Source organism: Crocodylus siamensis, chromosome 1, assembly GCF_052110815.1.
Source record: "Crocodylus siamensis isolate JL-2025a chromosome 1, ASM5211081v1, whole genome shotgun sequence".
NCBI classification, from domain to species: domain Eukaryota; kingdom Metazoa; phylum Chordata; order Crocodylia; family Crocodylidae; genus Crocodylus; species Crocodylus siamensis.
Genome location: NC_143395.1, coordinates 123,952,840 through 123,978,094, shown reverse-complemented (window position 1 = coordinate 123,978,094; position 25,255 = coordinate 123,952,840). Strand labels below are relative to the sequence as shown.

The 25,255-nt window shown below is 42.0% G+C and overlaps 1 protein-coding gene across 16 annotated transcripts in view; it reads right to left on the bottom strand.

Moving 5' to 3' along the window:
* The window catches only part of ARID1B (AT-rich interaction domain 1B), a 446,992-nt gene that overhangs the window by 53,430 nt on the left and 368,307 nt on the right, over window positions 1–25,255 (bottom strand). For all 16 annotated transcript variants that reach the window (XM_090041894.1, XM_090041757.1, XM_090041776.1 and 13 more), the window contains one exon: window positions 7,612–7,757. In XM_090041894.1, the coding sequence (XP_089898020.1) occupies window positions 7,612–7,757 (146 nt within the window). The remainder of the gene's footprint in view (window positions 1–7,611; window positions 7,758–25,255) is intronic.

The window sequence follows — 25,255 nt, the reverse complement described above, 5'->3', positions numbered from 1 at the left end:
ACGCTCCCCCATAACGTGGTATTGTCTGTGAACTTGGCCAGTGAGCTCTTTACCCCCACATCCAAATCACTGATAAAAATGTTGAAAAGCACTGGACCAAGCACAGACCCCTGAGGGACATCATTAGCCACTTCTCACCAGGACGAGCCAGATCTGTTCATTAGAACTCTCTGGGTCCTACCCACCTAACTGTTGAGCAGTTAAACCCGCAATCTTCCAATTTTCCCATGAAAACATCATAGGATACCAGATCAAAGGCCTTTTGGAAATCTAGGTATACAATATCAACCTCCTCTCTCTTATCTAAGTGGTGAATTAGAAGGAGATGTAGAAGTAGATGAGATTGGGAAGACGAGACCTGCCTGCAATGAAGCCATGCTGGCTTTCATTCAGAATCCTACCTTCTGCAACCATATCGCACATAGATTTCTTGATGAATTTTTCCAGGATATAGTTGCCTGGGTCCTCTCTCCTCCCCTTCTTGAAGGTGGGTATAACACTGGCCCTCTTCCAGTCTTCAAGGACGTCCCCCGAGTGCCACAAATTTTGGAAGAGTTTCGCTAGAGGTCCCGCAATGACTTTGGCCAGTTGCTCCAGCACTCTCAGATAAAGTTCATCTGGTCCTGCTGACTTACAAACGTCTAATTTTTCTAACTGATAATGTACCGGCTCGATGTTAACAATAGGAAGGCAGTCACTTTGACCATGTCCATTTGGAACCTTATCTAGCATGATTTTCCCCTTAGTCCAGTGAAATACCAAAGGAAAGTAGTCATTCAGGAGTTCAGTTTTCTCCTGAGTGTTGGTAACCAGCTGTCCTGACTTAAGCAATGGCTCCATGCTTCCATTTGTTTTCCTCCTGTTTCCTACATCCCTAAAGAAGGATTTGTTATTGTCCTTGATTTCCATTGCTAGCTTAAATTCAGTCGCCGCCTTGGCCTTTGTAATCTGCAAGCATGGGCTGTTGTTGTATAGTCCTCCTTGGAGATTACTGCATCTTTTTTATATAACCCCATGTCCCACAATTCCTCCCCCCACCTAAAGAGATGCGATTTAGGATTCACTTGAGATTGGCACCAAAGAACTCTCAATACTTTCAGATAAACAGAAATGGTATGGTATGGATAGCTGCATTACCAATGTGCCTCATATACTGACATGAGGAGACTTTTCCCCTATAGCTAGAAGGATGTTAGACTACAATCCTGCAAAGAACCATGCATGTGATTAACCCTCTTAATTTCAATAAAACTATTTGTGTAAGTATAATTGTGTCTGTAAGTCCTTTCAGGATTTGGGTCTCTTGTCTTCATGCCTACTCAGTCTATGTACTGTGGTTTCTGCAATGAGGTTATCTGTCCAGTATGAACTGGCAACGGCATTAGGTCATGCTGGTTACAGAACTGCCACGAGAACCAGTGATTTTTATGCTGTTACCAATTCCCAGGGCCACGTGGTCTTCCAAGAACTTCGCCCATACTTTAAGTGTGCACTATACAGTGGCATGAGTGAACAGTCTATGTCATATAGCAGGAACGGTGATATCAGTGAAGTTTTAAGTGACTCTGCAAACTGAGTTTAAATATTTGTTATTCATAAAGGAAGGAGTCGTCCAACAATCTCCTGGAAGTCCTACTCAGAAAAGGGTAAATCACTTGGTAGACTGCTGTCTCTTTGGCCATGTTCACCCAAAATCTCACCACCAAGCACACGCTTACAGTAGGCCCATTTTTCCCATACAGAGGACTGGAAGTGATTCCTCGTATGCATGTCTAAAACTCCATCCACCATCTATGCCTAAGAAGCTAACAGAAAGAAAGCAGGACACTTTGAAGTATATTGCCACTGCTACAGAGAAGTTACTGGTAAGAAATGGGAAACACATTCTCATTCTCTAAGTGAAATGGAAATATACAATTAAACAGCAAAACAGTGACAGAAATGGCTGTTTAAAACGATCTTTTAAAAATATAATTAATCTCAATCAGAAGTGAGGCTGATTAAAAACATGTCTAGGATTCTGTATTTAAAAGTGCCCCTTTAATTTCTTTAGCACAAAAAAAAAAAAAAAAATCAAGGGCCACAACTTAGAAGAATTAGTGTCATACTTTTAGTGTTTGTTTTAACTTATTAACTACTAAGAATAAAAGCCAGAAAATGATGTTTGTGTAGAACAGAACTGAACTAGGATCTGAAATAAAGGTGGTGCCGGGTAATAGCAGCAATTAACCCCTGCTCAATGCAAAACTTCACTTTCTGTTTTGCATGCACCAGCACAATTTTGAAAAAATCACAGAATCAGAGAAGTAGGGCTGGAAGGGACCTTCAAAGGTCATCTAGTCCAACCCACTGCCTGAGGTAGGGTCAACTCTATTCAACCCATCTTAAATAAATCCCCAAGTTTTGGCCAAATTGCATAGTCAACCCTGACAGCACAAGACATAACACCCTAACCTACCACAGGTAAAGCTGGGCACCATGGCAACCAATGTCCTACTGCTGTGAAGGTTGTTAATACAGGCTTCAAGAGATCCCATAAAGAGGGCCTGCCCTCTCCACCCTGCTACAGAGGAAGGTAAAAGCCCCTACAGGCCATGCCAATATGACCATGGAGTAAAATTCCTTCCTGACCCCAAAAATGGTGATTGATCTGACCCTGAGCCGAGGGACAAGACCCTGTAGCCAGGAACCTTTGGGTTTAGGTGTGAGCAGGAACACTGGCATGTCCCAGCCCAAATCCCCAGCCTTGGCTACAGCCAACACCCAATACCTCTGAGGAAGGCTTTAAAAAACTCTGACAAATGTAGACAACCAGCAAAGCCCAGAATCATGGCAAATAATCATAGTACAACACAGGCACAGCTATGCCTAGATTATCTCCACCCAGTGACTGCTGTCCAGCTTCTTCCTGAACACCTCCAATGACGGAGAGTTCATGACTTCCCTAGGCAATCTCACTATTTTCATAGCAAAGAAGTTTTTCCTGATATCCAATCTAAATCTACTTTGCTGCAACTGTAAATCATTGGCCCACACTCAACTTTCTGCAGCAAGAGGGGAAAAAGGTATTTTCCCTCTTTTTTATGGCAGCCATTTAAGTATTTAAAGACTACTGTATTTTACAACGTATAAGTTGAGTTTTGAAGCCCAATTTTTAACTTCTAAAATTCAACCTCGACTTATACACCATATGACCATCTCCTGTGAGCGGCACTGGGCTCGGTGCTTGATGTACACTGGCCCCTGCGCACCCCCACTGTGGGCCAGGCACACAGGGTGTAGACACATGCTGCAGTGCTACTCATGGGGAATGGGGCTAGGCTTGGTATTCAGATGGCAAGGCCCCATCCTCTGTGAGCGGCACTGCCAGGGCTGCACCAGCTGAGTGCTGAACCCAGTGCCACTCGCAGGAGATGGAGCTGCACCAGCCAGGCGCTGAATCTGGTCCTGAATGCTGCGAGTGGCGCTGCCAAGTGCTAAGCCCAACCTCATCCCCTGCAACCAGCGCTGGGCTCAGCTGGCAAGGGCAGGCTCAGTGCTCAGCGGTGCCGCTGGCAGTGGACAGGGCTGGGCTCAGTGTTTGGGGGATGGGGCTATGCCAGTTGAGTGCTGAGCGCATCTCCATCCCGTGAGCAGCGCTGCAGCACATGCCCACTTGCTGGATGCCCAGTAAGGGCGTGCGGGGCGGTATAGGTTGACCCCATGTTTCTGATCCAAAAAGTTAGGTTGATTTATACACCAGATCTACAAACTTCCTAACCAACTGATACACCGTGTCAATCTATACACTGTGAAATATGGTATTACTGGGTCCCCTCTGAAATACCTTTTCTGCAAGCTGAATATGCTTAGCTCTTTTAATCTCTCCTTGTATGACTTGAGGATGCAAAGGAACAACAGGACTGGCATTCCAGTCTCCACTGGAATTTTAAAAGTCTGCCATGGCAACATTTTTATTGGTGTTAGGTTCTGTTAAAAGTTTTTGGTTATTTTAAAAAAACCAGCCCAAAATATCAGGAAAAATTCAACACTATCTAGGACAACAAATGCCGAAAGTATATAAATCCTCTTGTTTCAGGCACAAGACAATAGTGGGAGTCAGAAAAAAAACTTCCTCTATGGCAGTTTGTTCTACAATCATCAGGGGATTCCAGCACCTTCTTCCGAACCATCTGGTATTGTCATAGACAGGACATTGTACCAGATGGATTACTGGTCTAATCCAGCCTTGCAATTCCTAGGTTTTTAAATTGCTCTATGTCAGCTGAAAATGTGTAAGTGCTCTGCTTGAGACCCAGCAACTGTTCAAGTAAAAAGAAGCAAAATTGCAAAGCCATCTTCCACAGAATTTGTGGACTTGGTTTACTATAAAAAAAGGTAATTGGGAATAATAAATAATAAATATGAATTAAAACTAAAAATCTAATCAGCTAAACAAATTTCATATCACATCTAGCAGCACAGTAATTCATTTTTGAATGAAGCCCTTGTGAAAATAATCTCTAACAATATAAGGAACAAAATTTCTTCCTCTTTTCTACGATAAAATCTTAAGAAAATGCTTGTTTTTCAAAAAAAACCCCAACCCTAAAAAAACCCCAAACCAAAAGAAAAAACAAACCCTCTTATTGCTCACCATATCTTTTCCCTGGCATTATAGCTGGAGAAATAGTTGTCACATTCATACTCACGCTGACTCCATTTAAATAATTACTTGCTCACTGAAGCCTGTAACAATTTGTCACTACACAAGAGGCTTTTTTTGGCCCTGTATACCATATAAAAGACTTTTTTTTTTTTTTTTTAACTGCCATGTTGTCTTAACTTAGCAGAGAGATGGCTGAAGTGCCAGTCAGCTAAGCCGGTGTCTATAGCATAGCAAATCCCATTTTCAGCCTGGAGAAAGGCTGTATGCTTTTTATCTCCTCAAATGCCGGCCATCAAGCAAAAACTGAGGATACTTGGCAACCCCAGTGTCCTCCCTTTGCCCAGTACAATGCCATCATAACTACTATACCTATAGCAGCTCTTATCTTGAAAGCTCAGCCCCTGGTTTCTTTGACCTGTGCAGAATGGGGGTCACAATACTTCAAGACACAGTGAAAACTGCGTATCCCCACTAACAATGCTCATCATCTGTATATTCGCATGTTAGGCTCCTCTTTTTGTTCCTGCTGTTCTGACACACCTTATATGTGCTTTCATATTCCTACTGCATGAAACAAGTACAGGGCAAAACATGTTTGCGTATGTGTGTGCATGAGGGTAAAGGGGTACCATCAACTGGTCCCATTTGTCTCAAACTTAAACTTTCCACTGGGTACTCTCTGAATTAACAAAACTGATTGGAACAAAAGAAAAAAATCCTCACAAATGCACAGGCAGGAAAACCCCCCCTACTACCCTGATAAATGTTTAAATTATTAAAAATCCAATATTTCAGAATGCATAACACAATAAAAAGAGTATGACTGCCTTATACAAAAGACTGCTAGGATAAATGGCCTTGCATTGAACAGATTTCCACTGTATGAAATAACGAATGGCTGAATTATCTGAACAAAAAAACCTCTGTGAATCTTCCTTTAAACTGGTTATTCCTTAGGAATACATAAATCTTCTTAGGCAGGGCACTCTGCCATCTGTTTGTTGTTGGTTATTTTTGCAGCTCTGGGGGCCAAACAAAAAGGGGGAAAAATTACTGCTGCTAATAGCAAGCCAGAATTTATAGCGTAGTTTCAATGCTCAGAAGTAATTTTATTTCAGCAAGCCAGACAAAACACATAACTATACAACCCAAATATAATATTACCTGGGACAGCTCTGGTGGAGGAAAAGCAAGCCATTATCTAATAGCCTGTTCAATAGCTTTTTCCCTTTTCATCCTGCATGTAAAAGTGTGCTGTCTGGACAAACAAATGGCCTCCTAGCCAACATTAGGAAAAGCAATTTTATTTTATTAAAAAAAAAATCCACTTCTGATTAACAGTTTACATTCTGTTTTCTTCCACTAAGAAAGAACATACCACAAAATGCTTGAAAAATAAGTTATTTGGGAGTATCTCCTAAATTATGGTGTATGAAAAAAAGAACTCTGCCCCCCCACAAACCTAGGTATAATGAAGTGCTGGGAGAACATGGTATCCATTTGCAAACAGAAAAGGGAGTATCTAGAACCGACAGTTGAAGAGGAAGGAATAAGAAAGGGGAAGAAGAGTGAAGGAAAGATACAAGTGGATGGAATCAGGAATGAGATGTAAAAAACCCATGCTATGACAACAGGCAGCTCATCTCATACTTCATACTGCCCAAGCAACACTGGTAAGCCAGGTAACATACTAGCTAACGAGAGGAACCACATCAATTAGCATTAACTGTCTAACCTTCCCTGAAACCCCACAAAAACAAAGCTTTAAAAAAAGTAATAACCACTATGGGGACATGGATAGAAATTCAAAGGTTTAGATTTAAGCATGTGAAGTTATGTTTGTGTCCCCCACTCTTTTGGAAAATCAAAAGAACAATTTCTTACTAAGATGTTTTCTTGCTAATATTTACCTGTTAGGGCTCCAAAAAGAGTGAGGAACCTCACAATAATATACTGTTTAACACCGGGTTCTCAATCCCACATAACCAGATCTAGACCATCAGAGATTTATCTTCCAAACTCTACTATAACATAGGTGCATATTAACACAGAATTGAATTAACTTGTTTTCCTTACACAGGTCCTATGGATTATGAAGTCACACAAAGCAACAACAATCCTAAACCCACATAAAATCACAGAGAGCAGTAGGGCTGGAAGGGACTTCATCTAGTCCAACCAGGCCCCTGCCTGAGGAAGGATCATTCCTGTCCAAACCATCCTACACAATCCATAATCTGAACTCTACAGAAGACTACCTTCAATGCTGACAACACAGAAATAACCCACTAACCTACCACAGGTAAAGCAGGGGAACCATGGCAGCTTAATGTAATGCACAAGCTGATGCACAATTTCAAGAACTAATTCAAATCTAATTTGAAAATGATGAGTAAATCCAAATGTTTCAGACATTAAAAAAAACTACATTTTCAGAAATGTATCATTATTTTGGGTCTCCAACTTACAGCATCTTGAAGGGGCCTGAGTGCTGGGGGAACAGGGTACAGGAAGTACATGGGAGTTGCTCAGCACTTGCTGAAAATCAGCATCATGTACAATACCTCAGACTGGGTTCTTAGAAAATAGAGCACCCAAAAGCATCAGACACTTGAAAATTCAGGTCTCTCTCATGCAGGTGAGCCTGCATTTACACAAATATACACTCACTGATCAACAAGTAGGTTGTGCTGCTTGGATTCAGCTTCAACAACATTACTGAAACTGTTCAAACATCGTATTCAAGTATACACTACATAAAAAGATTTGATGGCAGCAGAAACGCATTAGCAACTTCTCCAGAAAAAAAACTGAATTCTTCAGTTCAGCACTGAGTCATTAAAATGATCCAGGAATTTGTGACCTGTGTAAAGGTGAGTATCCCCATTGCCACTGCCCTACGGCTAGTACCTTTAAAGAGACTTATGGCGGAAGGTTATTCCTGAAACATTACCCACGATTACCTGTTGAACTGTTCACCATGTTAGGTGCCATGCTGTAAGGAGGAGCTTGCGGGTTCATCAGGCTAGAGCTGTTGTTCATTGGCTGGGTATAAGGAGAACTGGATCCCATAATACCACTCTGATTCATGCCAGGAAAACTGCCTTGCCTATGTGAAGAGAAAGCACACATACAAGCTCTCATTGTGGTGTATGTTATGGATTGTCACAGATTTCATTTATTATCATTCACAAGCAGCTAAGGAAAAGACAGACAATTAGTTTTTTTTAACCTGTGTTTGGGGGCTATTAGTGTTGAATTAGTTACTGTACAATCTGAGACAGAATTAGATCCAACACGAATCTCCAGAAATGTATATACTTGTTATTTTCAATTGATACAACATACAGCCATACAAATAGATATAGGTTATTATTTGTCCACGGAGCACAGAGTGATGTAACCGGAGGAGATAGAAAATCTGAGATTGGCATTGAGGTCCATCAATAAGAATTTAAAAAATAACTAAAGTGAGCTCTGTTTTAAAAAAATCAAGTTCTTTGGTCCTGTATTAAAGCTAATAAAGCTCCTTTGTTTGCCTTCCCACAAAAACAAAATCAGAAAAAACTGGAAAACCATGTGAAGAGAGTGCATGTTTGATGCTGTTTCTCCTTTCTTCCAAAGGCCAGGTTTAGCATCCCAGTAGGTTTGTCTATTTCCAGATGTGATTTAGTACACAGCTTTCTGGAAAATGCCTTTCAGCAGATGTCAGCAGAAGTAAGTCAAAGAGTTTGATCAAGGACCTTATTAAGGCACTGGGCACAAAAAATACCCTGGGTATGATACAATCCATTTAGGCAGCAATACTGCAGAAACTTTACTGACTCTGGAACCAGTGAGATGTTTTAAAATTAATCACATGTATGTATAAATTACTTCATGACTGGGATCTTAGTTTGCATAAGAAGGTGACCTCAATTAAACCTTGACAAATTCTAGTCATCCTCTTATTTGAGATGAAGAATTTTTTGTCATATAAAATATCATGGACTTTTAAAAATCATTATCAATATGGTAAATGGCAGACGTGAAGATCTTGGTTCTGAACAGCAGGAATTTGTGTAGTTTTCTAAGCTAACATTTTTGTGGTTTTTTCTAGTAAACTCAACAATTCCTCATTCTCTCTCTCTCTCTCTATATATACATAGCACTTTAACTCTTAAACTTTTACAAAGCAGTGTCTTTATCATCATGTAAGAGGTAAGATAATTGTGGTAGAGGGAGAGAATGACTTGTCCCTAAGATCACCAGATGAATGGCAGAACCAGGAAATGATCCCAAAGCCATTTATTCCTTAAAACTATAATGTAACTATGTATCCTCTCTGGTATACTTATGTCTGCATACACATTACTATTTATTTTGCACAAATACAATTTCTTGCATATGCGTAGCATGTGTGTAAAAGTACAGATTAAAACCTATGAGTTTCTCCACTACACAGTCTGTAAATGTTATGTTGTGTTTTGCAAAAAAAGTAAATAAATAAAAGCCTTGCCTTTTGTGACACCATGTAGGAGATTTTTCTCATAGCATGGTGCAGTTTGGGCTTAATATGATGTAATACTGAAACAAAACAGAACCAAATACTTCCACCTTCACCAAATAACCTTCAGTGACTTAACTGGCTTTAATATATTTTTTAACTCCTTGCAATATAATTTAGAGTTTTCAGGACCTTTGGTAGGAACTGCTTTTTCGCTTTAGAGGCAGAGAAGCAAATTATTAGTCCCATTTGGCCTAATTTTCCTGACACATTATGAATTTCTTCAGAGGAAGAGAGAACATGTTGTCTAAATAAAGCATCATTTTCCAAGTCAGTTTTGTCCTTTGCTCTGTGAAGACAAACTTTTCTTCACTCCTGCAAAGAGGCAAAGGGTTTCTTTTGATATGAAGGAGACAACTGCCATACAATGTCATTTCTCTGCTGAAGCTTGTGATGAGTTGTGGAGGGAAAAAAAAAATTAAAATGCATAGCAGTGCAATGCTCTAAGGGAAAATTACAAAGGGAAAATAAAAGAGTTGGATCATCTGGCAACAACTTGAAAAGATTTCAGTGTTACAATCAAGCTTTTCTTATGTAAATATTGTACCTTAAAAATACATTTCTCAAAGTTTTGGCTAAAAAGACTAGTATTACAACAAGTAAAGCTGGTGAAAATGTGTGGGGTTTTTTTGATGAATCAATGACACCCTCACCATTATGTGGGCTAAAAATACTAGCAAAGTGCGCATGGGGTGAAGTCTGCAGGTGTGTTCTCATGCTCTCACATACAAAATGTATGTATTCAAAGGCTTTTTTAAGGAGTTGTGGATGGTAGAGAGAGAAAGGAAATAAGCATTACAAGTGAATCTTTCTCCAGTCTCTAGAATTTACTTTAAATAAAGCAATGTAGACTTTTCTGGTGCAAGGAAATGGCAAATAAAATTACAATCCTTTTACTACTCCTATAGTACCTTACCTTTTCTATAGCATCTTTTATGCCAAATTGCTTTATTAACTCTGGGGCTCTGGTTCCAGTGAAGGGCTCATCCATAGAAATCTAACTGTAAAATCAGGGTCAAAAACTGATGTATAAATCATACATGGGATCACATCATCCACCACAGGAATCAAACACTAGAGTTGTTCATCAGTGCGCAACACTATATGATAGCTTTATAACAAGAAGTACAAAATAATTCCCAGTTGAAACTGCAGCTGTGGATTGGATAAAAGGAATGAGATACCTAGCTCTGGACATGATATGCCAGAAACCACCTCACTTCAGAAAATGTCTTGGGACCCTGCACGACCACTGGGAATGTAAGCGGAGGAATCTGTTTTAGGTCCCATCTGGCAGAAAACAGTGCTTGCCCTTCAATGCCATCCTGATGTCTTGGGTAGGTATTCAATTAGAAGAAAAAAGACCACTTCCTGAATCACTGAACTGAAGTGGAATGAGTATGTTCTTTGAAGGTTTCCTCTCAATGTTGTGACCATTTTGAGATTTTGATGGCTGACATTTTGAATGGCTAAAGGCTTTTTATTCATGAAGTCAGTTTCAGTGTGGGTTACAGAACTCTTGCATGTCATGTATTGCTCTATGGTGGCCAGCAATGTACCGCTTCTGTGGGGGAAATAAGCAGGTATTTGCTTCAGTCTCTAATCCTCACTCCAGGGTGGGCCTCCTTTGAGTAAAGACTGCCAACTGACAAATTGTACTCCATCAGTGCTATAATATGGAGTAAAGTCCATTAAGAACTGAGCTGAGATCACCAAACTCATTTTGATTACCCTCCAGGTCACTAAACACTTATAAATATGTTACATAGCAGCTGCTAAACATATTTCTATATGCTTAAGGTCATTGCATCATCTGCTGGTTGTTGGAGTTAAGTCAAAAATCTTATGTCTCCTTATGTGCTGCTTTCAGTAATGGAATATTCCATATACTTTTTAAGTAGTAATTTGAAAATAGACTACTAGTCTCTCCACTGCACATGCAAATCCCTTTATTTTTGCAAGACTAAATTAAAATGAACCGTCTTTTCAGATCCACTTCCTACATGTGTGACAGCTAATGGTGAAAACACAACTAAATACTGCTGAATAAGTCCTATGACAGAGTTGTTTAAAGGCAATGCAATGGATTATGACTAGGGATTGCAAGAACAAATTAAGAAAAGAAAAATTTATTTGGATATAATGAAAAACATCCTAATGGTGAAATGTTTTTATCCTCCAAGGGAAGTAACGGAAATCCCATTCCTTCACACCTTTACCAGTCGACTAGGCATTAGAAAATAAACTGTGGGGAACAACTCTGTACTGGAGAGGAACTAGATTACCTGTCTAGTCTTCTCCATCTTTAATATCTATGATTATGTGACCCCTTAGCACATTGTTTTCTATTTTGTAGGAAAGGCAGGCAGGCAATCTGAACTGCTGCAAATCTAAAGTGATGCCATCAGCTCAAATATCACACTTACGTCTACCGTTTTTCCCCTTGCTTTGCTACAAGTAATCTCCAAGGATGCTGTGATTGAAAGAAGTTAAAAAAAACACCCTCTTTTTAGTTTATTTACTGGGTGTAATCGACAGTTTTGTCAGGGGGGTTTGTTGGTCAGTTGTACTTCATGTTTCATGCGCAAGTACAATTACTTCACTTCCATATCCTGTTCTGAATAGGAGCTTCATATCTGCACTCTTCCCTACATCTTCCCACAATTTCACCAAATGCATGGAACCTGAGCAGCTGTTGTGCTTAAGTATAAGACACTGTAGGCATCTCCTTTTCCCAAGGGCTCTGGGAGGGAGTAGGGGAGTCAGATGTGTTCCAGTGAATCCCTTGCTTTATTTACTCTCAAGACTCACTCAGAGGACAGGAAATAACAAAAACCTGGAGGTTTGAGGAAAAAATATTCTTCTTTTCCCAGTCCCATGCCTGGGTGGAAAAGGTATTTTCTTTTCTTGGGGCCTCCCTACAGGTTGAAGGGTAAGTTTCAGGTAGGCCTCACCTCAATGCTGCTACAGCGGCTAGCAAGCAGACAACGTGCACAGGAGGGTCTAGGGTTGGCCAGAGCACAAGTGGGGCTGTTCCTCACCCTCCCTTGCCAAAACAACGCAGATGAACACCAGGAGGAAAGAACCCCCCCACCCCCAAAATGTGCTTATACCTTTACAAAACTGCACATAAAAATGTTTGGACACACTATTTAAAGGGTATGTGTTAGGCACTAGATGAAAACAGTCAATTTCAAAACACTTACATTTTCAATTCATTTAAAAATCTGCCTTTTTTTCTTTCATTCACAATACCAATCAAGAACTAGTTAGTATTTAACACCCTGCCTGCACCAAAAAAGCAACACCAGTATCTTAGTGCCAGAGGATCTCAATTTTTCATTGATTTGCATCTTCTGAGCTGAAATACTGATCTATAAGTTGAAAAATATCAGAGGTTGTGATACTGGATTAGGTCATTGTGAAATGCAAGATAAAAAGATCACATGAAAGAAACAAGGATATGGAAGGTACGCCCGTTACATACGGAGTCCAAGCCATAAGAGCCATTGTGAGTACTTGAGAAGGGGGTTCTGTCCCTTCAGCTGAGGTGCCTCTACTTAACTGAACCTTTAACCTGTAGGTTAGAGGGCCATCTTAAGAGGTTACAGTGAAGCCACTTTACAGTACTAACCCACTCACAACTTTCAATGCTTACTAGTATACGGTTTAGTATTAACATCTAACACCAAATATTCTTTTTGCTGTCACTTCCTTCAGGTTGCAACAGGCAACTAATTACAAACGTAGTATCAGGAATACCTAGCACATTATCAGGGAATTCCAGAGGTGGGTCAGACTTAGCTACATATTATGATAAAAGTGGATTAAATTTCTCAAAAGGACAAAAAATAAACCCTTCCTCCTTGCAAGTAAATGTGTCAAAGTTGGACCTTTTGCCATGTGGGGAGGGATTAGGTTCTCTTATTTTCTGCTCATCTTTAGGCATATATTTAACTCCATATCTCTGCTGTACTATTGCTCTGGATCTTTAACCTACATCAGTTTTGCAGTGAATGCACTGCAGCATCTCAGGGGAGTAATTTGTGTAAACATTTTAAAAGGAGTATTTTTTTTAATGCTGACACACTGCTAAGGTGGCTACTTGATTACAAACTGTGAAAATGACTGTATTAGGCTGTGCTCACAAATCACAGCGTACTGACCAAATTGCCCTGTGCTTATCTGTGCCAGGTCTGCAGCATGACAGTATTTCCTCTCTCTTTTAAATGTCAAAGTATGATTTGGGGGGTTGTTATTTAAACACACTGACCTGCACAATAACCAGAAGTACTTTATTTAAATCTATCTTGAGCTGAAACTAGCCCTAAGCGCTTATAATCTGTCATACTTTGACACCAAATGGGTTATTATAATGAGAGTAATTCAGGAGTGAGATCCGCAAGCACATTTTCCCTGGAGGATTTACACGCGTGCGCACACACGCCCACACTCATATACACACGTTTTGTTAAGGATTTTCCTTCTCGCCACATAAGAGCTTCCTTGGAGAAGTGAAGGATAATCTGCCATCAGGAGATGTGGAGGAGTTAGTAGAAAGGAAAGAAGGTAAAAAGAAAGGAAAGAAAAATAAAAAACAACTTGAGGTGCGCTGGCAGGAATCTCATTGGTGAGTCCAAATGTCAACCAAATCTAAACTATATGAACTGTGGGTACAGGCTTGAAAAAGCTGCAGAATGGTGTTAAAGACAAATCCAGCATTTAAAACAAAGAGCCAGGCATAATCCAGTAGTATATTTAAATCAGATCTCCCTCATTTTTTTGGTTAGTACTATAAAATATTCCAAACATGTATTGGTGGCCCCTGCTTGTTTGTGGAGAAACTCTCGGTCATAATAACAACAGCAACATAAAAGAGCAAACAAGGCACGTGGGGTTATGTTGGGTGCTGATACCAAAACAAGATTTTTAATCAAATTATTTTTCAGGAGGGAGAGGGAGGGTAAAGGTGTATGCTTGTATATATGGGCAGAAGGGAAGAAGGCCATGGTTCTGAACTGCAAATGAGACTGAAGCAGCATTATGAAGTATCAATGACACAAGCATACCAGTTAGTACAAAGAAGATGCACTGACTCCAGGTAAACTGAATTAACCTGAACTCGGTTGTTCAGTGACCACAAATGAAAGGCAACACTGAAATGTGAACTAATTTTCTAGTACCTTAATAATCAGAAAGTATCTGTCCTGGTGTGTTACCTGTTCTCTTGTACATTATAACTGTGCATGGGATAGTCTTTTAAAAATGACAGAAATATCCCCTCCAAATACATACTTATTCTCTCACAAAAAAATCAAACAAATAAAACCCCCCAAAAAGAACCCCCCTCCCCATTCTCAAAACAGTTATGCTTCTGTAGTATTCACATCCAAGCTGTTATCAGTCCACATTATGAAAAGAAATACAGCACGCTGATCTCTATTGGCCTAACGCAGTACCCAGCATCTCTGAATACTGTGTCCAGAAATAGTTATTTGTAAGTTTCGATGTTACTGGGCACTAGGGCTGTGCGAAATTTCGCTGGCTGTTTCGTTTCAATGCTCTAAACAGCAAAATCAAAATGAAACGAAAGGCTTTGAAACAGCCTCAAAACGAAATGAGGACAGTTGAAACATTCTGAAAGTTTAAATCTCTTATCCCCATTTTATAGATAAGGTAAACTGAGGAACAGACTCACGATTCTTGATGTGATCTGAAAATAAGGTGCAGAAGCCTTTATTTTCTCATGGAAAAATCAAGCAGTAGCAATTCAAACTGAAGGCACTGAGAGCCTCAGGGGCTCTGCATATCTGAAAAGCAGGGTTTAGAGGATACTTTGAAAAACATGACCAGAAGGGAGATGCCAAAGGTAACCTAGGAAAGGGAGATACATGCAGCACTGAACTATAGAAATAAATCACTAATACCATCTGAATCTGATAACGTGTCTTTGGTAAAACATGCTGCATATTATTTAGACAATTCTTAACAGTGCAGTTGCAGTTTGTAAAATACATTGAAAGATATGCTCTAATTCTTGTTTTTCATGTGCCTCAATCTTGGGCAATAACAGCAGAATTTAAGCTCTAGTTTTTACCCTGTAATAATCTCCTGACATATTTTTATTACATGTCATTTTGCCATGTGCTTTGAGGCATCTACTCTTGTATTTATTTGTTTAAGAACTCCATCACTGCAATCCACATTAAATAAATACCGTGTAATGCTGTGTGACAGAGAACATGGGACTGTTGAAGAGCTGACCAAGTCAAACTGTATGTAATCACACGGAAGCTGTGCTCTCTCCATGACCCCTGGCTATCTGACTGGCAAGGTGAATTTAAACTATAGTTTTAAGGACAGCTGCTTGTCTACTGTCCCCATCAGATATAACATGTCAGCATTATGAGAAGATACGTTTCTTGCACAAGTGGAGTGTGTGATGGATGAAGAGGGATTCTATATAGTCTTACAGCAAGCAGGAGGGGACATGAACTGTTTTGTGAAGGGAAAAGAACAAATAAACTAAACCAAATTGCTTTGCAGAGTCTGGGAGCAAAGAGTCAGTATGCCAACTGGGGTGGTTTAATCTGGTGTGATTTGATACCAGAATGAGGAGTGACTCATATGACTCTCTCAATATGTACCTTCTATTTTTGTGTGTGCTTATAAATAGCATCATTAAAAAAGCGGAAGACAGTATGAACTCTGTTGCCACATGAATGAAATGCAAGTGGGTGAGAGTCTGTTCCTAGAGTATTAATAGGTGTATGGTCATCAATGTGTAGCACTGGAAAGTTAAACAAAGAAAAACAGATTCAGTATTCTTCATATTTCCCCATGTATCACTGCTGAAGAGCCAATTCAATTTCCTCCTACGTGCCAGCACCACAAAAGGAAGGAGTCTCGGATCCTTTACTTCCCCTGCCCCTTTGATCTTGGGCTGTGATTCTCTCGCTTCCCTCCACTAGGATTTTATGGTGTTTGTATCATTCTTGCTTTTGAGCACTGCTCAGCTCTACTGAGCTCAGTATGCTGGCAACAAAGTGAAAATCTAGTAAACTTCTGGTTGCTTAATGCCAGCTCTTCAAAAAAATTCATTAAGATTTTCATAATAAATTACATTTGGCCAAAAGCACACTGAACAAACAGAGTAGGGCACAGGCAAGGAAGAGCAGGCCAAGAAAGTGCATCCTTAAAACGAGTTTTTCCCAAAAGGGAAGTTTCCCACTAGTGTCTTGTCCAACAACCTGAAACTATTTTACTTTTACTATCACCACTAAACAACAACACCAATAATAATAATAAAAATGACAACACAACAGCAACAATGTTTGGTCTCAGGTTTTCTGCACTCGCATATTCTCATAAAAGACATGGTGCATATATTAGTGCAATTTCCCAGCAGGCTCTTCCAACATCTTTTGCTCAAAAGACACCTCAAACTTACTGAGGCCACAGGAACAGATTGACAGTTTCAGTGAAATGGCTGTCATAAGTACACAGAGGGATGTCTACACCTAGAGATGAGAGAAGCTGGATAACACTCCCCTAACATAAACAATATAACTACTAATACTTGGGTGTTAGCTATGCTTATGGATTATGTTATTAAATTTACATTTGATCTTAAGTTACCATCAAAATGGAGGCTCAGTCTTGCTGCACAGAAAGATTTAGTCTGTGTCCCAGAAGGTTTAGAGGAAAAAGGCATTCTTTTTTTTTTAATCCCCTTTTGATCATCCTCATACTTCAGTCCCATTAAAAAGTCAGAAGATGTTTTTTTTTCTGCCAAAATATTCCATCATCATACCTTTGCTTAGTCAAAATGAGGATTCAGAAAGTTCATTCTCTTTTCATCAGAATAAGTGCTTTTCCCATTCTTTCCTCGACAAAAGACGGACTCTGTCCTTTTCTGATTCTTGTGATTCCTGTCTATATCACAAAGGCTGTTCTGCTGGTCTTTAGATTAGTGAAATGATGTAACACGTTATTTTTTCTGGCCAGCAAACTGATCCAAACCATGAAAACTTGTAATCTGGATCTTGAAACACTGATGATCACTCAAAATCAGTTTTCAAAATGATGCCTTTTCTTCTGAGCAGACCAAACTTTATTATTTTCCTGCAAAGGCAACTGATGAAGAGCTGCATTCTTAGTACTCTAGATATAAAGATAATATTTCACTAAAAAAAAGAGAGAGACTTTATCTTGTGATATGCATTAAATTTGGTATGGAGACAGCAGGCTCCTAAACTAGATAGATCTTTCTATACTGCAATTCTGTTTCAACAGAACTATAATTCCTATAGAGGGCAACATCTCTCCTAAATAACCAAAGGGACTAAGCCAAAATTGGAAGTATGAGAGTAATCAAATCAAGAGCATCGCTGAGATTTCTGACATTTCACAGCCACAATTCAGAGAATCACCCCTTCCTTTCCAATGTGCTCCTGCTTTCACAACTTAAAAGCAGTTATTCTCCAAAGGAGGGAAATACTATTTACTCCTGAGATCTGTGGATGATCTCTAATGGCATGAGCAGCACATAGCAGTCTACTTGATTGATGAGTAACAAAAAAAGTCCCCCCAAATCACTTGTTGCTTATGTCTGTATAAGCAATGTTTGTGGGTATAACCTGCTGGTACCCAGGACTCGGAAATGATGGATTTGCTTTTCATTCAAACAAAATTCCAGATACAAATGTATTCTCATTACTCTCCCACAAAAAATAGCTTGGGTTTGGCTCAATATGAAAAGTTTCTGCCCATTTTTACACAATTTTATCAGCCTTTTGAGATTATCAAAACAATACTTCTTCAGGAAAATCACAAAAGAGTTGCTTCCTGCCTCTCAAGTATACCCAAGGTAACTTGTATGCTGCTTTTTCTGACATCTCTTACTACAAGAAAAGCCCACCTAGGGTTCTGGTCCAAAATGCAGAAGTAGTATACTTTGTAATGGAAGGAGACAGGGAAAGAAAAAAAAGCCAGCCAGCTGGGAGCTGATGCCTAATTGTGACGGAGGTGATAAAAGACGAAGGCTTACCTTTCATATATTCCCATGGGGTAATTTCCTACCCCAGATGCATATTTTGTGAAGTATCTTAAAGTTAATTAATCCTAAAAAAAATTCTTTTTAGGACATTGTCATTGGCAGCACAGTGCACAATATCCTCCTAAAACAGCCAGCTTAGATGAATGGTTTGCTCTCTGTGGATGAAAAACTGCCCAGGGTAACATGTTACCCCAGGTGTGAATGTGTTTCCATATGGGGTAACTTACCCCACGCCCATGTTAATGCATTGGGGTAACTTGTTGGCAGGGTGGAATTGCTTCTGTGACAGCATAGCTTGTCTTTGATTGTTATTTATATGCTGCAGTGGAACACCAGTGGGGTGCTTGCCACTCTGGGGCTATTATAAGCTCTGTGGGAGCTTGCTTGCAGAGCAGCAGGGAAAAGCCTCCTCCAGGAACCAGTTTAAGGGGGAAGGTGGGTGGCAGAACACATTGGGTGTCTGCCACTAAGAGTTGGGGGCAGGTGCTACCCCAACTCTGATGAGTGGCCATTTTAGATCCAGGCCAGCAGAGCTGGAGGCAGCAGTTTGCTGCCTGATGCTGTTGAAGTAACATCTCCCAGTGGAGCTGCTGCTCCTGCAACAACATGGAGGTGAGGGAAAGAGCTTAGGGGGATGGTTTAGAGGCTTTTGGTCCTGACGGGTGGCCTGGTGGGGCTCCAAGTGGCATTGGAGCCCCCACGAAATGCAAGGCCAGTTACCTCCCAAGTGAAAGGCGAGGAGGGGCGCCTTTAACCCCAGCCCCCACACCTCTGGGTGGGTTATTTATCATTGGAGGTAGTAGAGGGCCAGGCACATCCTGGTGTGGCACCTGAGCCCGTGTAGGGTGCAAGACCCCAGAGTGTGGATAGTGGGGTCAGGCGTGGCTCCAGCCACCTGAGCCCATGTGGGGTATAAGACCCTGGAGAGTGGATAATGGGGTACAGGACCCTGGAGAGGGAGAAGAGTGGGCCGGCATGCTGGTGAGTGGCACCTGAGCCTGCAGGGGGTGTTCGACCCCAGACCCCAGTGTAGGGGGCAGAGTAGGTGCCCTGGTGGAGGCGGGGGTGCAAAGCAGGGTGCAGAGGGGCACCTAATGGCCTGCACCAGAGCGGCAGCTGGGAGGCCCTGGAGAGAGGGGGCATGTAGAGTAGAGTAGAGAGTGGGAGTAATGAGGCCCTGTGAAGAGGGGGCATGAAGTGGGCCCCAGTGAGTAGGGGGCTTGAGAGTAGGTCCTGCTAACACGGGGGCCGAGTCAGGTCCAGGCATGTTAGCCTGGGTGCCTGAGGCTGACGAAGTGGGGCAGCTGAGGAAGTGCCTCAGACAAACAACGGGGCAAGTCCAGAGCCCTGACAAAGCAGCTGGGTGAAGGACCCAGTGAGAGACCAGAGCCAGAGTCAAACCAGTGTTTTTCAAACTGCCCAGTCCTCATGGATGAGGACAGCAGGAGATGCCAGAGAGGCCGTGTGCTTGCTGGCTGGGGAGTGCAATGAAGCAAGCCCAAGAATCCTTTGGGTGAGGGCAGGGTGAGTGTGGCCCCGTGGAAAGAAAGGGCGGTACGAGTGTGCCTCCACAAAGGGGCGGTAAGCAAGATACCACATGAGAGCCGGTGGAGAAAGAGAGGCCTCAGTAAGAGGGAGGTGGTATGAGTGTGACCCGGAATAGGGCAGAAAGTGAGAGGCCTAACATTGTGATGATTTGGGCCTGGCCTCAGGCCGGAGCCTAGCACAGCTGTTAGGAACATCTGGGAGGCTTGGGATGCAGTACAGGGATGGTTGGAGCTGTATACATAGGCCCAGGAAGCCAGGGCATTGAAAGGGCAGCCTCCCACCTAATTAAGACCATAATTATCTAACAACAAGGCATGGCAAGTGAGCGAGGTGGTTGGCATACCCAGAAGCAGGTGGGAGATTAGCATTGGGGCTGGTTGGGGAGCTCCCACTTTGCCACCTATGCATTCAGCAGTAATCAATTTTTTCTTTATTTCCTGCAGTCCAGGATGAGATGGCAGTGCATATTCAGTGCTGCACAGGTAACTGGGGATGGCAGCGACACATCCACTTATGAAATCTTATCCCAAGGCAGTGAGGATGCTGACTTTGTTCCAGACATGGGAGATTGTTCATAGCAAGAAGACCATGTGTCTATGGAAGTTTCATCCAGCTCAGATGAGGAGGAGTTGGTGCCACAAGCAGAAGCGATGCCAACACTGCCAGTGGGAAAGGGAAGAGGACCAGCCCGGGGCCGCCACAGAAGACCAAGGACGGCTACAGCAGAATGTGGAGCAGAACCACTGCCACCACTCCCAGAAAACATTGCAGATGATGATACTGTTAGAGGAAGGAATGGCAGAGCGTGGGGAAAAAAGTTCACAGTTAATACATCATCAGAGAACAGCCAAGGACATAGTCCATGAAAGTGCTGGGTCAACAAGAGAAAGTAATAAAGACGCAGTGGTGGAAATGGTCCACCTGTTTCTTTTACAAGATATTGTGACTGTTATCATAAAAGAAACAGAGGCAGAAAGAAGATTCTGGGAGCCATCCTGAAAATAGAAAGGAGTGGAGAAAGCTCAACAAAACAGAGCTGAAAGTCTACACTGGCCTCCTACTGCTGAGTGGCCTACACCACGGTGGTCACAAGGCACTGCAGGAGTTGTGGGAGCAACGCATCGGGCGTCCATCTTAAGTTTAAAATGATTCCGTCAAATCACCTACTACCTGAGATTTGACAACAAACTACAATGTGAGGAAAGGATCTAGTGGCCTGTTACAAACTAGTCAGAGAGGGCCAGCAGGCACTGGGGGAGTCCCTGTTCCCCCGAGCACTACCAGCTGTGACTAGAAATAACGGTCACAAGCTGGCAAACAGTAAATTTGGATTAGACATCAGGAGGCGCTACTTCACTGTCAGGCAGCTAGGATCTGGAACCAACTTCCAAGCAAAGTGGTGCCAGCTCCTACCCTGGGGGTCTTTAAGACAAGGCTAGACAATCACCTTGCTGGGGTCGTTTGACCCCAGTACTCTTTCCTGCCATGGCAGGGAATCAGACTTGATGATCTGCTCAGGTCCCTTCCGACCCTACTAACTATGAAACTATGGTTGGAGAGCTGTGGACAAGCTTGCTGCCTTCTGAGATACTTGGACACAATCTGTGGAGCAGCTCAGGAAATGGTATATTCTAGGAATACACCTGATGGTTGAGGAGCAACTTATTGCATTCAGGGGTTGCTGTCCCTTTAGATAGTATATGCCCAGCAAGCATGCCAAATGTGGCTTGAAAATTTGGTGGTGGTAGGATACAGCAACATCATCCCCCCTGCCTGGAGACATCTACCTGGGGAAGCAACCAGAAGCTCCACGCTAAGGTAATCTTGGTACCCAGGTCATTGAAAAACTGGTTCATCCCTGATACCAGATGTGAAGAAATTGTCACCCACAATATTTCTTCTCAAGTCCTAACGTGGCAGAAAGACTGCTACAGCAGGACTTAACCTATGTGAGTACAATTTGGAAAAACAAGGCCAATATCCCAAGCAAAATGCAAGCAAATCAAAGAAGGGAAACTTTTTCATCCATTTTTGCTTTTGATGGGGAACTCATCCTAGTTTCCTATGTTCCAAAGAAGTCCAAAGTTGTGCTGTTGCTGTGAAGCATGCACCATGACCTGTCAGTGGGTGCAGAGCAAAGAAAGCCAGATATCATCCATGACTACAATAAAAACAAGGCTGGGGTGGATACCGTTGACCACGTAGTCCATGGCCACCTGCAGACGGAAAATCAACAGGTGGCCAATCACGCTATTTTTCAATATGCTGGATGTGGTTGCCATTGCCAGCCTCATCATTTGGCTAGGTCACAACGCAAACTTGAAGCAAAGATCAGCTTTTAAGAAGACAGCACTTTTTCTTTGCAGGAGCTTGGAGAACAGTTGATCAATGGACAAATAAAACAAAGAATGATGGATACCTGTAATCTGTCTAAGTCTGTCAAATCTGGTATGACTGCCCTAAATTACAAATTGTCAGAATGCGCCCCAGTAGAACCTTCTGCAAGCATGAGTGGACGTTGTGCTTTTTGTCCAAGGACAGATGACCCCCAAACCCTTAAACGATGCAAAGACTATAAGTGATTTGCTTGTGTGCACCACAGTACATCACTGTTGCTTTGTGAGGAACGCAATATTTAGTTAAAACAGTTAGGAAATATTTTCGGAAGTAATTGTTAGTTTGAAAACACTGAACTGTAGACTTAGCAAATTGTTTGTTAGCGTTGTGAAACTCTAAAAAAAGTTTAAATTTTGTTCATAGTTCTAGTTAATATTTTGGGTTCAAATCATCATAAATGCTCTTTCAAGCAATCTGTATGTTTAATAAATAGTTTATGGTACATTTATACTGTTGTCACTGGTTCCATTTTATTCAAGTGGGTGGGGTAACAAGTTATCCCATGAAAACAACAATGGTTATGGTTTCATGACAATAGATGAGGGTTAAAAAAAAAATCCATCAATCTTGGGTTAGCAGCTCAAAGTGGAAAACCCAGTGACAACTATCATTAATCCCTAAATCACATAAACCTTGTATACGTAGAAATCACTTCAACCCGTCACTGAAATACAGTCAACTTTGAGCAAAAGCACAGCAGCCATTTAGAAATTCACAGAAATGTCATTTAGGACAAGAAGCAAATACTAGTTTGTTGAACTGAAACTATAGTGGGATGTTTTTTTTAAGCAGAATACGTTTTCCCAAAGTGAAATATGTTTCCTGGGTATCCAAGACTAATATATGGGACAAGGGTCCTTTTAATTCAACTGTATATGTCCCCTTCAAAAAAATCAAGTCTGAGAGTCCTTGGAGGGGTTGGGGGGAGGTGAGGAGGGAAGAAGAGGGGGGCAAGGGAGAGAAACACCTTGAGACTTTAGAGCTGTGCAAGCCATGAAATGCAACAAGAATAACTCCTTTACAGTGACTGAATATTAATTTTATAAAGAAGATTGGGCAGAAGGATCCTTTCTATTCTAGGGGCCTATTTATTTCAAAGGCAATACATGAAATGCCTCCAATTATGGCCACCAGTTGCTGTTAGCTCAGTTTACTTTGGGGATTTCACAGTTGGCAGCCTTGCATCCAAAAAAGGGCTGTTTGAATAAGTGCAGAAACCTGAATGAGTACTTAACCTCCCTGCACTTCACAGCTCTTCCCAGTAGAGAAAAACAGCACCTCCAAGCTCAAAGGGAAGATGGGAAACAATGGGAAACTCTGCGCTTCACCCCAGGGATAAAAAAGTGGTTTTACTGCAGCACTTCAAACCTTTCTGCTATATAAGTAGTGCATGTCACAAGTGTGCTTTTAAAATCATGATTTTAATTTTAAACCCAAGTTGCAAAATTAAAAGGGTTAAAGTAGCATAAATTGTGGAAAAGAACGCTTTAGCTTGAACTTAATGTTTGGAAGATATTTTTGTTTTAATTTAGATATTTTTAAAATTTATTCACCCTCTCCTCCTTTTTTTCTTTCTTTGACGTTTTAATGCACTATGTCCATTACTATATTTCCTCACCAGTGGCTTCTAGTCCATCAGCAACGCTGCATTATCCTGGCTGTAGAGAAAATAATATGGAAAAAGTGCTTTGCTGGCACCAACAACATGAAATATGAATTATATATATACAGCATCGGAGAAACGCTGATGGAGGGTTTGTGTGCGTCAAATATATATGTGTAGATATAAATATATATATATATATGCGTAGCTATACACACACATATACACTAAAAAACCCATCATACAGAACATGTATTCTGATCTTATTTACAATGATCTCAACTAGGGGAGCACTGATAGAGATTTTTGGGGCCAATACCAATATCCAATTATTAAGGAGGCATATCGGCTGATACTAATCTGATTTCCAATATAGCGCAGCGAGCTGCATCCAGCTGATAAATCCATTGTGGTGGCAGGGGAGGGGGGCAGATCAACCCCCGCTTGTGGTGAGGGAGGGGGCAGGTACTGCCTGGCTGGGACGCAGGGCACAGGTATGGCTTGTGGGGTGCGGGGGGCCGGGGGGGGGGGAACGGCTCCTGCCACTGCTGTGCAAGGCGAGCAGGTGGCCTGCAGCTTTGGGCTGAAGCTGGGCTCAGAGCAGGGCCTACGGAGGAGGCTGCAGGCACCCAAAATTTCGCCATAACTCCCTCCCAGTGCCATGCACCTAGCACAGCCCTGCCTCTTCCTGGCTGAACCTCCACCTCCTCCCATGCGCTAGGAAGAGCTGGGGCTGTGTCAGGCATGTGGCAGCAGTGCAGCCCAGCCTCCCAATAAGCCACACCTCTGTCCCATGCCCCACATGGGGGGAGGCAGGGGTTGAACCGGGAAGAGCCAGGGCTGCGCTAGGTGTGCGTTGGCACTGCAAGAGAGCTATGGTGAAATCTGGAGTGGTTACAGACCCCTCCATAGCCCCTGCTCTAAGCCCAGCCCCCAGCGAGAAGAGCCCGGCTCCAGCCCGCCTGCTCACCCCATCCAGATCTGGGGGCACATGTGCCCCACCCCCCTGCCCTCCCAGGGTGCACACAGCAGTAGGAGCCACCTTCCCCATGAGCTGCGCCTCTGGCTGGGCAGCACCTCCCCCCTCCCTCCCTGCTGGGGAAGAGGGGGTGTTGATCTGCCCCCCCTCCCCACTTCCACCACACCAGACTTACCAGCTGGAGGCAGTCTTCACGCTGCCGGGCTGTGCTCCTCGATGCCTGAGTGCTGCACAGCAGCTGCATGCACACACTAGAATTAATCGGCCAAATTATTGGCCTCATCAAATAGTGTTAATATGCTAGTGTGCAGTATTATTATGCTACTGCAAAGTAGTGTCACTAAAAAGGCATGCACCAGCACTACTGCGTAGTAATGCTATTTATTGTGTTCTGATTTAGAACTTGATTATACAAGTACTAAACTTAATGTGTAGTAACTGCAGTGCATTAAAGAATGTGTAGATGCACCCCCTAT